This window comes from Camelus dromedarius, chromosome 16 (genome assembly GCF_036321535.1).
Source record: "Camelus dromedarius isolate mCamDro1 chromosome 16, mCamDro1.pat, whole genome shotgun sequence".
Lineage (NCBI taxonomy): Eukaryota > Metazoa > Chordata > Mammalia > Artiodactyla > Camelidae > Camelus > Camelus dromedarius.
In genome coordinates this window covers 57,635,549-57,649,538 of record NC_087451.1, presented here as the reverse complement: position 1 = coordinate 57,649,538, position 13,990 = coordinate 57,635,549, and the positions used below count along the sequence as shown (strand labels likewise).

Genomic DNA, 13,990 nt, shown 5'->3' with positions numbered 1-13,990 from the left:
TGGTGGGTTTCCATCCTTGCTTCCACCCTTAATACTTCAGGACCTTGGACAAAGCCATCAACATCTTGGGCTGTAATTTCTTCATCTAGAAAGTGGAGCTAATTATACCTCCCTAGAAGGACTGACATAGGACCAAATGGGATAATTGTTATGAAAGTCATCTGCAAACTGTATGGGTTATGGGAGACTAAAAGGTCCATTAAGTACCTCCTGGGGGTTTCCAGGTTCCCAGCTTATGAAGGTAGCAGGCAGAGAAATCAGCTGGGCAAGGAGCAGGATGTCCTCACCTGCCCTGGGGGGACTCTGAGAAACACATCCCTTCCTCCATGGCCTTGGAGCTTCCCAGGAACAGGACCAGGCATACATATGAATTGTGAATCTAGAGGTCTGCCTTGCTGAAAGACAGTAGACAAGGCTCTTGTCCGCCTTGTGATGGGCTGACTCCCTTCCACCCAATATATACCTCCCACCTCCCTCCTCCATCTAGGGCATTAACCTGTCTGGTGGCCAGCGTCAGCGGGTCAGTCTGGCCCGAGCTGTTTACAGTAATGCCGATATTTTTTTGCTGGATGACCCACTGTCAGCTGTGGACTCCCATGTGGCCAAGCATATCTTTGATCAAGTCATTGGGCCAGAAGGTGTGCTGGCAGGAAAGGTGAGGCCTCCCAGAGGCTAAGGGACTAAGGTGAGATCTAGGGCCATAGGAGAGGACAGGTGGGAGGCTAAGGGGTTTGGTGAGATTTGGAGGTATGGAGGGCCTGAAGAGCAGCAGCATGGGCTGGGCTTCCGGGGAAACCTGGGGTGGGGGCTTGCCCCTCAGGCACTGAGCTGGCTGCAGCGAGCATGGGGAGAGTCCCTGCTGTGCTTGCTTGTGCCCCCTGGCACATGGGCACCCCACACTCGCTCTGTGGCCCTGTACTGCCTGGGGTGTGGGCTGAGGGCAGTGGGTGTGATAGCCTTGCTGCCTTCTCCCCAGACCCGAGTGCTAGTGACACACGGCATCAGCTTCCTGCCCCAGACAGACTTTGTCATAGTGCTTGCTGACGGACAGGTGTCTGAAGTGGGCACCTACTCAGCCTTGCTGCAGCGCAGTGGCTCCTTTGCCAACTTCCTCCGCAACTATGCACCTGATGAGGACGAGGAACACCTGGAGGCTGACAGCAGGACCGGTATCTGCCATTCCTGGCCCTCCTATCCCCACGCCCTCCCAGCGTCTCCCCCGTGCTGGAGGCTCTGAGTGATTCTGGGTGGGCCTAGTGTTGTACAAGGGAGGTTTTGGGGTTGCACCATCTGTGTGACAGTCAAACATCACCAAAAGGGATGGTGAATTGGATGGAGTCAAGTCTCTCCTCCTCCTCTTCCTCAGTCTTCCCATGTGTCAAAAGGGCCTTAATGCCCAGGCCCAGCTTGTACAGCCAAGCTGTCTCACAGATGAATTGTTCAGTAAATATGCAAGTGCTTGGAAAAGTCATTTATTTATCAACAAATATTTATTGAGCAATTTCTGTGTCCAGGCACTGTTCCAGGCACTGAGACAGCAATGAACAAACAGAAAAATCATGCAGCACTTCAAGAACCCTTTGTTGTCCAGTCCTGGCTCACACACCTTCTCTGGGCTCTCTCGCCTCCTGCTGTCTAAGCAGCTGACATGTCCCGAGCACTTATTAAGGGCTAAGCCCCTCACAAGCACTTGACACACATTCTTTCCTTTAATCCTCACAACGACACTATGAAGTAGGTACTATTATTATCCCCATTTTACATGCCTGCCTAAAGTCATGCAGTGAGGAAGCAGGATTTAAGCTCAGCTAGTCTGACTCTACAGCCCAGGCTCCTGATCTTTGTGTTTGAATCCCCTTCTACGTAAGCCCCTGATGGGAATCTTTTCTTCCTGTCTAACTCAAGTCTTTCTCACTGCCCTTTTTCTCTCCAACACAAAACTGTTCATTTATTTTTACTGTTGTTCTTGGTGCTCTCTCAGTCCTTGTCGTCTTCTCTCTTGCTTGTCCCCCTTCATTGGCGTGGGATTGGGGAACGCCAGGGGCTTGCAGGGTGAGCTAGCCAACGTCTCTCTTCTTTTTGCCTCCCTGCTGCAGCCTTGGAGGACAAAGAGGATGAGGAGGTGCTGCTGATTGAAGACACGCTCAGCAATCACACAGACCTGTTAGATAATGAGCCAGTTACATATGAGGTCCAGAAGCAGTTTATAAGGTGAGCTCCTGAGAGGTCTCAGCCCCCTGGGAGACGGTGTCAGGGCTCCCAATCCCTGCCAGAGGGGCACAGGTGGGCGTTCTCCCTGACACTCAAACCTCGGGACTCCGGCTGTAGCCTGAACGTCCTCCTGGGGCTCTGTCCTGTGGGTGTGTTGGAGGGCCTAACCAGCTGCCTCCACAGACAGCTGAGTGCCATGTCCTCGGAAGGGGAGGGCCAGGGTCGGCCTGTGCCCCGGAGGCACCTGGGTGCGACAGAAAAGGCAGTGCCAGCAACGGAGGCAAAGGCGAGCCCTATGCTGATCCAGGAGGAGAAGGCAGAGATGGGCACTGTAAGTAGGGTGGGTGAGGAGGGATGGGGAGGGTGGGCAGGCCCCAGCAGCCCTGGGACTCACGTGAGTCCTACTGCCATGGCCGCACAGGTGAAGCTGAGCGTGTACTGGGATTACATGAAGGCCGTGGGGCTGTGGACCACACTGGTCATCTGTCTGCTGTACGGGGGTCAGAGTGCGTTTGCCATTGGGGCCAACGTGTGGCTCAGTGCCTGGACCGATGAGGCTGCGATGAACGGGCAACAGAACAACACCTCCCAGAGGCTAGGTGTCTATGCCACCTTGGGAATTATGCAAGGTGAGCCTGCAGAGATACCTGGAAAGAGCTCCAATGGCCCTTTCCTTGCCTCTAGGCTTCTGGGTTCCCCAAACCCTGCCTCTGAATCTCCCTCCACCATCACAGCCCCAATGCCTCCCTCACCCACCATAGCAGTCCACCTGCCTGTGGGCGTGTCTAGTTCACTGCTGCTCTTCCCCATCTCGGAACCTGCCCCTGCATGCCCACCACCTGGCCCAGGTGAACGAGAGCCCCTCTGCCTCCTCCAACAGGGCTCCTGGTGATGCTGTCAGCCGTCATGATGGCAGTGGGCGGCGTCCAGGCTGCCCGCTCGCTTCACCAGGCACTGCTGCACAACAAGATGCGATCTCCACAGTCCTTCTTCGATACGACGCCCTCTGGCCGCATCCTCAACCGCTTCTCCAAGGACATCTACGTCATCGATGAGGTTCTGGCTCCCACCATCCTCATGCTGCTGAATTCCTTCTTCAACTCCATCTCCACCCTCGTGGTCATCATGATCAGCACGCCGCTCTTTGCTGTGGTCATCCTGCCTCTGGCTATTATCTACCTCTTTGTGCAGGTGCTTCCTGAGCGGGTGGGCGTGGCTTTTTGTGAGTACAGCTGTCGTGTGGGTGGGGCTCTCCTGTGGGTGACCAGGAGTGGGATGTAGCAAGGTCAGACCCCACAAATCCTCACAGCTGGATTCAGTTCAGTAATCAGTTACTTTACCTCTTTGAAACTCGTTTTCCTCACCTGTGAAATAGAGCGAATCATAGAACCTACCTCATAGGGTTGTTGCTAGGATAAAATGAAATCCCAGTAAATTGTAAGTGGCCCTGGAACTCCTTCCTGCTGGCTGTAGTTTTTCTTTTTTTAATGTTATTTTTATTTTTTAAATTGAAGTACAATTGGTTTACAACATTGTGTTAATTTCTGGTGTACAGCATAGTGATTTAGTTATATATATATGTATATATATATATACACATATATATATATCCTTTTCATATTCTTTTTCATTATAGGCTATTACAAGGTACTGAGTATAGTTCCCTGTGCTCTATAGTAGGACCTTGATGTTTATCTATTTTATATATAGTAGTGTATAGCTGCAACTCCCAATCCTGCTGGCTATTTTTAATAAAATATTGTTAAAAGTTTGAGGCACATTATCCTTCCCTTCTCTTTAGACATCATACATGTGTATATATGTTTTTAACATAGAAGAGTTGATAACATTCAGATACAGCTGTGAAAGGCATTTGTGTTACTGTGCCCCTGTCCTGCCATTAATCAATCAGTTGATGAAGGTAACTCCCAGGTGGCCAGAAGCTCAGGCCCTATGTGTGAAGACCCATGATCTGGGCTGCTCTCTGGGCTGGGGCAGGGACTCTCAGATACACATCCTCTATGGTTCAGGCCATCTTGGGACCCACAGGGTAGAGGATGGAAGCTGGAGGCAGAAGTGTGCTTTTGTGGGGTCAAACCAGGGGATGGGATGGGGTGAGGAGAGGAGAGGCTCTTTAAGAAAAAGAATACAGTTGGCTTATTTTTGCAAATTTTGCAAAATGTTGACTGTGTAAATAGATTGGTAGGGCCCCTAAGTGGAGATAAGCAGAGTCACTGATTTAGGAGGCAAAGTCAGTGCAGTAATCTGGGCCCCAGTGGTGCAGAGGTGAGGGGTCAAGAGCTGAGAGGTAATCGGGAAAGGCTTCAGGGAGGAAGTGGCCTGGAAGTGAGCAGAGCTGACCAGAGGGAAACGGTAGGATGAGTGTGTGGAGTCATATCTGGACCCTAAGTCATGGGTTCTTCTGGGTCGGGGAAGGGAGCAAGGTTTACAGAAGAGTGAAACTGATGGGAAGTGGGACTGAGTGGGAGTGAGACTGGAGGGGAGTGGGACTTGGGGGGAGTGAGGCTGAGGGGGAGCGGGACTTGGGGGGAGTGGGACTGGTGGGGAGTGAGACTGAGGGGGGAGTGGGACTGGGGGGTAGTGAGGCTGAGGGGGAGTGGGACTGGGGGGGAGTGAGACTGAGGGGAAATGGGACTGACTGAGGGGGAGGTGTTTTGTGTCCAGAGGGCATGCAGGACTGAGTTGGGGTTCCACCGTCCTGACCCCAAGCTCTTTTTCCATTCTGTCAGCGCTTCTATGTGGCCACATCACGGCAACTGAAGCGGCTGGAATCTGTTAGCCGTTCGCCCATTTACTCCCACTTTTCGGAGACCGTGACTGGTACCAGCGTCATTCGGGCCTACTGCCGCAGCCAGGACTTTGAAGCCATCAGTGATGTTAAGGTGGATGCCAACCAGAAGAGCTGCTACCCCTACATCTCCTCCAACAGGTCAGAAGCCCCTCCTGCCCCCATTGTCCCTGCTCCTCCATGAGTTCCCACAGCATCTCCGTGGGAGAAACCCTGGTATTCTGGGTCTGAGCCCCTCCTTCCCCCTGAACAGAGACAACTGCCCCTTTCCTGCATCTGCCCCATTTCCTCCTTGCCTGATCCCCATAGGTGGCTGGGGATCCGAGTGGAGTTTGTGGGCAACTGTGTTGTGCTCTTTGCTGCACTCTTTGCTGTGATTGGGAGAAGCAACCTGAGCCCAGGACTGGTGGGCCTGTCTGTGTCCTATGCCCTACAGGTACGAAGAGGTCTGGACCCTGGGGGCAGGGCCACCACTGGGGCAGAGGCCACATAGGTGTCACAAGCATCTCCTGAGCTCTCGTCCATTTTGGGGACCAGCCACAGGTTCTGCTTCCCGGAAATGTGAGCTCCAGTCAAGTGTGGAGAGATGCTCTCACCAGCGGGGAGGGGAGATGGTCCTGCAGGGTGCTCAGATCTTTGTGGAGGAAGGAACAAAATGTTGTAAGCTCTCTTGTAAGGCCCAGAGGTCTCTACCTTGGAGTGTTTTAGAAATTATCTTGGAGCTTGGCCCCAAAAGACAAATAGAATAGATCCAGAAGTCAACCCTGACAGGGGTCCCGGGGCAGGGAAGTGGAGAGCTCGAACACACCTCATCTCACGTGCCTGCAGAGAAAGTACACAGAGAAGGTGCCTGGAGCCTGGGCTGGAGCTCAGACTGGTCATCCTGATATCAGCCAATATTGTCAAAGGGTTAAATGACTACAAATGTAATTTTTGTGAAGTGGATTGTATTTGCAATGCCTTGAGTGCTCAAATCATGAATGCTTTGGTAAACAAAGGACAATCCAGACAGGTCAGTCTTCTCAAACTTTAACGTGCATATGAATCACCTAGAGATCTTCTTAAAATGAGGATACAGTAGGCCTAGGACAGGGCTCAGGCTTCTCCTCATCTGTTAAGACTCCTTGATCCACAAAGTGTGGCCCAGGCACCGGTTGCATCAACATCATTTGTGAGCTTGTTAGAAATGTAGAGTCTCACGTTTCACTGCAGACCTACTGAATCAGAAGGTACCTTTTGACAAGATTCCCTGAGAAATCTTTCTTATACATGTTAAAGTTTGAGAAACACTGGGCTGAGTGGTCCTTTGTCAAGTCTGCATTGTCACTGCCTGAGGGACAGTTGTGATTAGAGCCCAAGGTGGCACACCTCTGGGTTTGCCCAGGCCCACCTGGGCCATGGATAGGATAGGAGCATAATCAAGGGGTCTGAACTCCTCCCACAGACATTTCAGGGGGAGGGGAGATCACCCTGCTTATGACCCAGTCCCTTTGGCTAGGTGACATTAGCTCTGAACTGGATGATACGGACGATGTCAGATTTGGAGTCTAATGTTGTGGCTGTGGAGAGAGTCAAGGAGTACTCCAAGACAGAGCCGGAGGTGGGTGCTGGGATAAGCCTGGGGCAGGGGGAGTCTGGAATAGTTGGGAGGGGTGCTTGGTGACCCACCATCCCTGCCCAAAGGCCAGCTGTTCAGGTGGCTCTTCATTCATTCACTCATTCATTCATTCAGTCCTTACTGAGCATCACCCAGAGGTCTATTTGAGGAGGTGCAGCGAATTCAGAGTTGAGCAAGACAGCGTCTGCCCTCAAACAGTTCCTGATGTCGTGGGAGACGACAGCTCCCGTGTTCTGAGCCCTCCTTGGTCACCGTGCTTGGTCTTCCCTGGGGCCCCCAATCCCGTGACCTGCCTCTGCCCCTCTGTCCATGAGCTCATCTAGCCTGGATTCTACACCCCACCAGTGCCAGTGCTCTCAACACCCTCCCCCTTCTCTCTCTCAGTCGCACTCACCCCAGTTGAGCCCATCTGTCTACCTTCTACACGCTGGCACTCGGCCAGTAAACATTGCTGGAGAAAATCACTGATTTTACTGCAGGTTTATAACCATACACCACTGCTGGGTATTCTTACTTTGCTTCTCCAAGAAGCCTGTGTTTCCACTTTCAGTTAGTCCTGTTTTGAACATTCTCTTTCCTTAACCTGCACCCCGCCCTCCGCCCCTTCTCCCTGTGCTGAACCATCAACTTTCCCAAACACTTCAAGGAAAAAATAGGTTATGAGACATGAACTCCCTCAGCCTTTCTGCCTCCGGACTTTCAAATCTACCTCTGTCCCTTTCATCTTCTTCCTTTCTCTTTTAACAGGAAATATCCCTCCTCGGTTCAAAGTCCACTCCCTCTACTTGTCCGCACGGTCACCCGAGGACTTCACTTCCTCAATTACACCCTCCATCTGCTGCATCATGCGTCTTGCTCCCTCTGTTGGGTGACTCCTGTCCACATGCAAAAATACGCTTTCGGAACTCCCATTCTAGACACACAAACCCACCCTCTCTTTCGCCTGCATCCTATGCCCCCTTTCTCTGCTCTCCTTCGTCGTGGAGCTGGCTTTACAATATGGTCTACACGTGCCCTACCCACGGCCTCATCAGCCTTTAGCTTGTCTGCCTCCTGCAATCTGGTTTCTGGCCCTGTCACTCCGCTGTACCCCCCCACCAATGACCTCCCTGATTCCAGACCTGGGGAGGGTATAGCTTAGCATACATGAGGTCCTGGGTTCAATCTCCAGTACCCCCCAGTACCTCCATTAAAAAAAAATGCTAATAAAATAAACTTAATTACCTATCCCCCCAAAAAACAAAACAAAACAAAACAAACAAAAAACAAGCACTGATTTCAGCCAGACCTAGGGACACTTTTCTGTTCTCATCAGACAAAATAACCCCTCGCTCCTTCCTATAAAGCGTTCCTCCGTGGCTTCTGTGCCTGAGCGCTTGCCCTGTCAGTCCCTGTTGAGCCCCCACCCCACCTGCTTCTCCCAGCCTGGCCTCTCCTATCCTTGGGACCCCATTTTCCCCAGCCTTCCCCAGGCTTTCCCTATCATCCCCTCACCCCCATTCCCCGAGATCTTCAAATTCTCCCTCTTCGTGTCTAGAATTCCCATTTCCCCTGTCTATATGCACCATCCTGTCTCTACATGCTCAGAAATTCTGTCCCCAACTCTGCCGCCCATTCTTTTGATACCTCCTTACCAGGGCAGTCTACACTGGCTGCTTTGCTTTTGGACTGCTGACAGTCTGACTCCCTAGGCTCGAAGCAAGCCTGGCGACACGGGTGTGTGACCTGCGTGGCTACACAAGTCTCTACTCTTAGAAGGGCCCCTGCTTAGAGGGGCTCATACTTGATTTAATGCTCTGTGGTCACCACCTGAACGTTCCTAAATAATTTTTGAACAAGGGGCTCCACATTTTTTTTTTTTTTGCACTGGGCCTCACAAATTATGTAGTCAGTCCTGTCTCAAACCCACCATCATCTTACCCCAGTTTATTTTAACAGCCTTGTAACTAGTCTCCTTACTTCACCCTCCTCTCTCCCTCCCCCTCATAGCAGCTGAAGAGAGCCTTTAAAAACACACCAAATCACGTCATTCCTCTATGCATGGCCCTACATCTTACTCAGAGGAAAGAAATATAGCCCTTGACATGGCCTGCAAAGCCCTACATGAAGGGGCCATCCGTTATCTGTCTCCTACCTGTTACCTTTGTCATTTGGTCCAGAACACACCTGGAGGTATTTGTACTTGCTGTTCCCGCTACCTGGCATGCCCTTCCCGCTACCTGGCATGCCCTTCCCCCAGGTATCTACTTGGCTTGTTCCCTCACTTCCTTCAGGTTGTTACTTAAATATCACCTCCTCCAGGAAGCCTCCCCTGACCACTCTGTACAGAACAGCAACACCAAGCTCTTCACACTCATCACCATCTGACATCATGTAGATTTGTTGACTGTGTGCCCCCCTAGACTAGAATGTAAGCCTCATTAAGGACAAGGACTTTGTCTTGTTCACATTGAGACCCCACTACCTGTCACAGAGTAGCCACCCAATAATAAAGAATGGTAAAATAATAAAGAATGGGAGCTAGGGCAGATGGGAGGGGCAGCTCAGGGGTGTGGGGCACAGGAGAGTAGGGGAGGGCACAGCTCTGGAGGGGGAGTGACACCAGAGGAATAGTCATTGAACCCCAAGGCTGGGCCACAGCAGCACCTGGGGCTGCCTACCAGGGACCCTGTTGGGTGAAGATGCACGGGCTGGGGGAGAGGAGACAAAGTGGGAGAGGGCGGGGCTGGGGAAGCGATGCCCCTCTGATGCAGAACCTGTCTTCCCCTGGTGGCCAGGCCCCCTGGGTGGTGGAGAGCAGCCGCCCGCCAGCGGACTGGCCATTGCAGGGTGAGGTGGAGTTCCGGAACTACTCTGTGCGCTACCGGCCGGGCCTGGAGCTGGTGCTGAAGGATCTGAGTCTGCGAGTGCGTGGTGGCGAGAAGGTGCGCGTGGAGCGGTTTGTGCCTGGGGAGCGTGGATCTGGGAGACGGCAGGCCCCCAGCCCAGATATCCGCTCAGCCTCTCCGGGGGAGTCCTGGGGATGGCCCCACTGACCCCCTAGCCTCCCGTGACGGCTCCCCACCCCCTCCAGGTGGGGATTGTGGGTCGCACTGGGGCCGGCAAATCGTCCATGACCCTCTGCCTATTCCGCATCCTGGAGGCCGCGGAGGGTGAAATCCGCATCGACGGCCTCAATGTGGCAGACATCGGGCTCCATGACCTGCGTTCTCAGCTGACCATCATCCCCCAGGTAAGAGCCTGGCATGGACTGGCCACTCTTATCAGTGACCCTGGGGGTAGGCCTCACCCCTCTTCTGTAGCTTGATGTTCAAGACTGGGACCTCCTCTGGGAAGCTAGAGAGCAGGGCAGCAGGAGCAGAGCCACACAGTGACCAGCTATCATGGATCTGGAAGGGTCAGATGTACCCTGACCCAGTAAGACCCTGCCCTCTGACCTCCAGGACCAGCAGATGGGGCCAGAACGCCAGGACCCCTCCACTTGCCCCTCCCCCCATGCATTCTATCCTGACCTCCTTGCTTCACAGCTCTGAGTTACATTTCACTTTCCTGGCTCTTCTGGGGTATGTTTTTCTGCCGACTGGACACTTCGAAGTCAGATTAGCAGCTCAGGTTTCTACTTTAGCGGAGGACTTTGTGATTGGCAAAGCTGAGGTTTATCACTTCCCCACAGGCGTTTTTCTATCTCTTTGGCCATTGCCTCCCTCCTGGAGGGCTGGGGACAGATTGGGAATGCCGCCACCTCAATCCCTTTCCTTTTCCCTGGCCTTGGGGCCCATGGCTCCTTCTAGGGCCTGAGTCGCCTCCCTCTGAGGCTTTGCTTTGTCCCCAGGACCCCATCCTGTTCTCAGGGACCCTGCGCATGAACCTGGACCCCTTTGGTAATTACTCGGAGGAAGACATGTGGCGCGCCTTGGAGCTCTCCCACCTGCACACGTTTGTGACCTCTCAGCCGGCAGGCCTGGACTTTCAGTGCTCCGAGGGTGGGGAGAATCTCAGGTAACAGCTGGGAGTAGGGGGTCAGGACCCGCACTCTGCTGCACTAGGGGATCTAGCATCAGATGCCACAAATTCCAGGCCAGCCCCCTCCTGCCCTCCCACTCCCATCTCAGCCAGCGTGAACTCAGGGGGCATTGTTTTGTATTGAGCGTATTCTGTGTGCCAGGCAGTGTGCACTCCCTCACTGACTCCTGTTCACACAAGCCCCAGAGGAGGTCCATGGGCCCACTTCACAGATGAGGAAACTGAGGCAAGGCCAAAGTCACACAGCTGGGAGAAGGCACGCCTGGGATTTGACCCAAGTCTGGGAGATCCCAAAGCCCTTTTCAGTCCTCTTTTGTGAGGTTGTCAGTGCTATGCTTGGCCTGAGGAGGGGGATGTGGACTGAACCTGTGGGGCAGGTAAGAGGAAACCTACAGCGCTTTAGAGAAATCATCTGTATTTTCCGAGGTGGATGCGGTCTTATCTGTGGTTTAGAAGTGGGCAAAGTGAGCTCTCCAGACCTTTCTTTGCTTTCGTATAGTCCCAGATTTTATATCCCCAGTCGTTGGGCTGTGTATCAGGGAAGGCCAGTCACTTCTTACTGAGTCTAAAGGCTTGAGTTACTTATACCTGTGTTAGCTGTGTGATGTGGGGCAAGTTGCTTAACCTCTCTGTGCCTTCTTTTCCTTCCATTCAAATTGGGCATAATGACAGTCTCATACCTTTTAGCACCATGCTGCCCAATAAAAATATAATATGAGCCATACATGTGTAATTAAAATTTTCTAATAGCCACATTAAAAAGGAAATAGAAACAGATGAAGTAAATGTTAGTAGTGTATTTTATTTAGTCCAATAGAGCTAAAATATTATCATTTCAACACGTAATTGATATAAAAGTTATTAGAGATATTTCGCATTTTTTCATGGTAAGTTTGAAATCCCATGGGTATTTTTACATTTACAGTACATCTCAATTCAGACTCACCATATGTCGAGTGGTCAATAGCCACACACAGCCAGTGGCTATCATTTGGACAGAACAGTCCTAGGGTCATTTTGATGAAGTGGAAAGCACTTAGCTTGGGTACACTCCTGAGAAATTTAGCTATTCTTATTATTCTACTCAGTCCATACCCCTGGACTCTCTCCAGACCTCAAAAACAAAAACAAAAACCTGTACATTTGCTCAGCACTTAATAGTGTTCAAGGCACTTTGGCCTCTGCTATCTCCTTTAATCTTTATTGCAGTCCTATGGGCCAAAAATGAGAAATTTTATTATGGGCCAAAGTGTCAAATTATTTGCCCAAAGCTGCTTAGTGAGCAAGGGGTGGGGCGAGGACTCAGGGAAGTGAGGGCTTTTGCCCCAGACCTTCCCTTGCCACATCATAGCTGTCAGTGGGACACCCCCGCCTCCCCAGGCTGTGCTGGGACTGACTGTGTGTTTTACCTGGAGTTTCCTCATGCAACCATGCTGGAGGTAGATTGCGGACAAGCATAGGCTTCCAGACCCTGGGCCTCACAGCTGTTTTTCGGTCCATTCTCCTATCCCTGCTTGCCATCAGCACCTCCCCTAGAGCACCCCCTCCATCCCCACATACCCCAGGACCTGAGACAGAGATCCACTCTCCTCCTCCCTCACTGAGCTTGTAGCCACTTTAAGTATAACCTGTATCCTGTGCCAGTCCCACCATAAATCAGCCCTGAGTTCTATCTGGTGGCTCATTCTACTGCCAAAACCTTCATTAGTTGCGGGAATGGGCTGGGGAGAGATCCTGGCCTTCACTCCGGCTGTCGTGACTCACCCCTTTGGGAAGGGCTGAGGTATTTGTCCTTGGGTGTGGGGGTGCTGCAGCCTCTGTGGTTGGGAACAGAGCCTCGCTTTGTTCAGTAGCTCTGGCTTCCAAGGTAGGAGGTTGAAGGTATCCATCCTGCCCCTCCTCCACCTCCCCAGTGACCAGACATGGGGAGTCACCCAGGTCCTCCCTATCCCAGTCCCCTTCTTGTTCCCACAGCAGAGCCCTGACCTATATTCCCCATGGGGGTGGAAGATGACTGAATTGTGTGATATTAGGATCAGCAAGATAGCATGATGTGTGTAAATACCCAGGAAGAGTCATTTAAGTATGTTCTTACTAAGGTGTAAATGACTGATAGAGTGAAGCAGAGAAACATGTGGCACTAGTTGAGGAGCAAGGATAGGGGAAGAGAGCACAGAAAGAGGAAGCCAGGGGTGCCAGAGACAGACTGGGGATTTCACAATGTTGTTAAGCACTGGCTCTATCTCCAAGGCCCCTCATTCTTTCTGTGATGTCCAGACCTCAACTGTGTGTTCCAGGAGTACTGGGCTGAGGAGGCAGAGATGGGGGAGGTTAGACAGAGAGCCAGCCCTGGGCCACTGGGAAGGAATGGAGACAGAAACAGTCAGGGAGTGAGGCCTGGGGGCAGGTTGGGGGTGCCCAGTTGCAGACGCATTGCCTTCCCCATTCCCAGCGTGGGCCAGCGACAGCTCGTGTGCCTGGCCCGAGCCCTGCTTCGCAAGAGTCGTATCCTGGTTTTAGATGAGGCCACAGCAGCCATCGACCTGGAGACTGACGACCTCATCCAGGCCACCATCCGAACCCAGTTTGAGACCTGCACGGTGCTGACCATCGCACACCGGCTCAACACCATCATGGACTACACCAGGTGGGGCACTGGAACCCAAGCAGCCCAAGCAGGGAGGGACCTGGTGGGGTCATGTGGGCCATGGGGAGGTGGCAGGCACATATCTGGATATGCACATATGAGAGCGCATGTGGGATTGTTTAGGGCGGGGGCAGGGGCAGAGCAGCGTGGGGTTACCTGGGCACAAAGTGATGCTTTCTGAGACACAGGGGACATTGTGGGGTTACTAACATGTGGGGAAGGGGCAGAAAGGGGCTGCCTAGGCATGGTCCACTTTCCCGCAGCCTCCTATTAATGCTATGAGGTGCGAGGGCCTGGATGCTTTGTGCCAAATCCCGTCACTTCCTGAGCAGCATATCCAGAGTCCCCATGTGGCCATCGCTTCATTTGTGCCTGTTCCCACCCTGGGATGTGGGTGTAAAGACTGGGAAGCTACTGAGGAAAGGTGCATGATGCTTGGGTCCCTGCCTAGGGGTGCTGGACCCGGACAGTACCACACGGAGCAGATGCTTTGTGGTGGGAAAGCAGGGACCGAGTCTCAGGCCTGGCTCTGCTGCTGACTGCTGTGTGACCTTGGGCAATTTGCAAAACCTTTCTGAACCTCTCTATCTCAGAGTTGCTATAAGGAGTCAGTGAAATAAAGTGTTAAAAGTGCAGATGATCCTAGGAAATGTTCCTTTCCTCCCTAGCCCCTTACTGTAAT

At 52.4% G+C, this 13,990-nt stretch overlaps 1 protein-coding gene across 1 annotated transcript in view; it reads left to right on the top strand.

Moving 5' to 3' along the window:
* The window catches only part of ABCC3 (ATP binding cassette subfamily C member 3), a 41,844-nt gene that overhangs the window by 25,430 nt on the left and 2,424 nt on the right, over positions 1 to 13,990 (top strand). Inside the window, exons 18-30 of the mRNA XM_010990311.3 lie at positions 488 to 655; positions 977 to 1,169; positions 2,097 to 2,211; positions 2,395 to 2,542; positions 2,633 to 2,840; positions 3,092 to 3,402; positions 4,962 to 5,161; positions 5,330 to 5,456; positions 6,519 to 6,620; positions 9,416 to 9,562; positions 9,712 to 9,870; positions 10,471 to 10,637; positions 13,114 to 13,308. Coding sequence (XP_010988613.1) covers positions 488 to 655; positions 977 to 1,169; positions 2,097 to 2,211; positions 2,395 to 2,542; positions 2,633 to 2,840; positions 3,092 to 3,402; positions 4,962 to 5,161; positions 5,330 to 5,456; positions 6,519 to 6,620; positions 9,416 to 9,562; positions 9,712 to 9,870; positions 10,471 to 10,637; positions 13,114 to 13,308 — 2,240 coding nt within the window. The remainder of the gene's footprint in view (positions 1 to 487; positions 656 to 976; positions 1,170 to 2,096; positions 2,212 to 2,394; positions 2,543 to 2,632; positions 2,841 to 3,091; positions 3,403 to 4,961; positions 5,162 to 5,329; positions 5,457 to 6,518; positions 6,621 to 9,415; positions 9,563 to 9,711; positions 9,871 to 10,470; positions 10,638 to 13,113; positions 13,309 to 13,990) is intronic.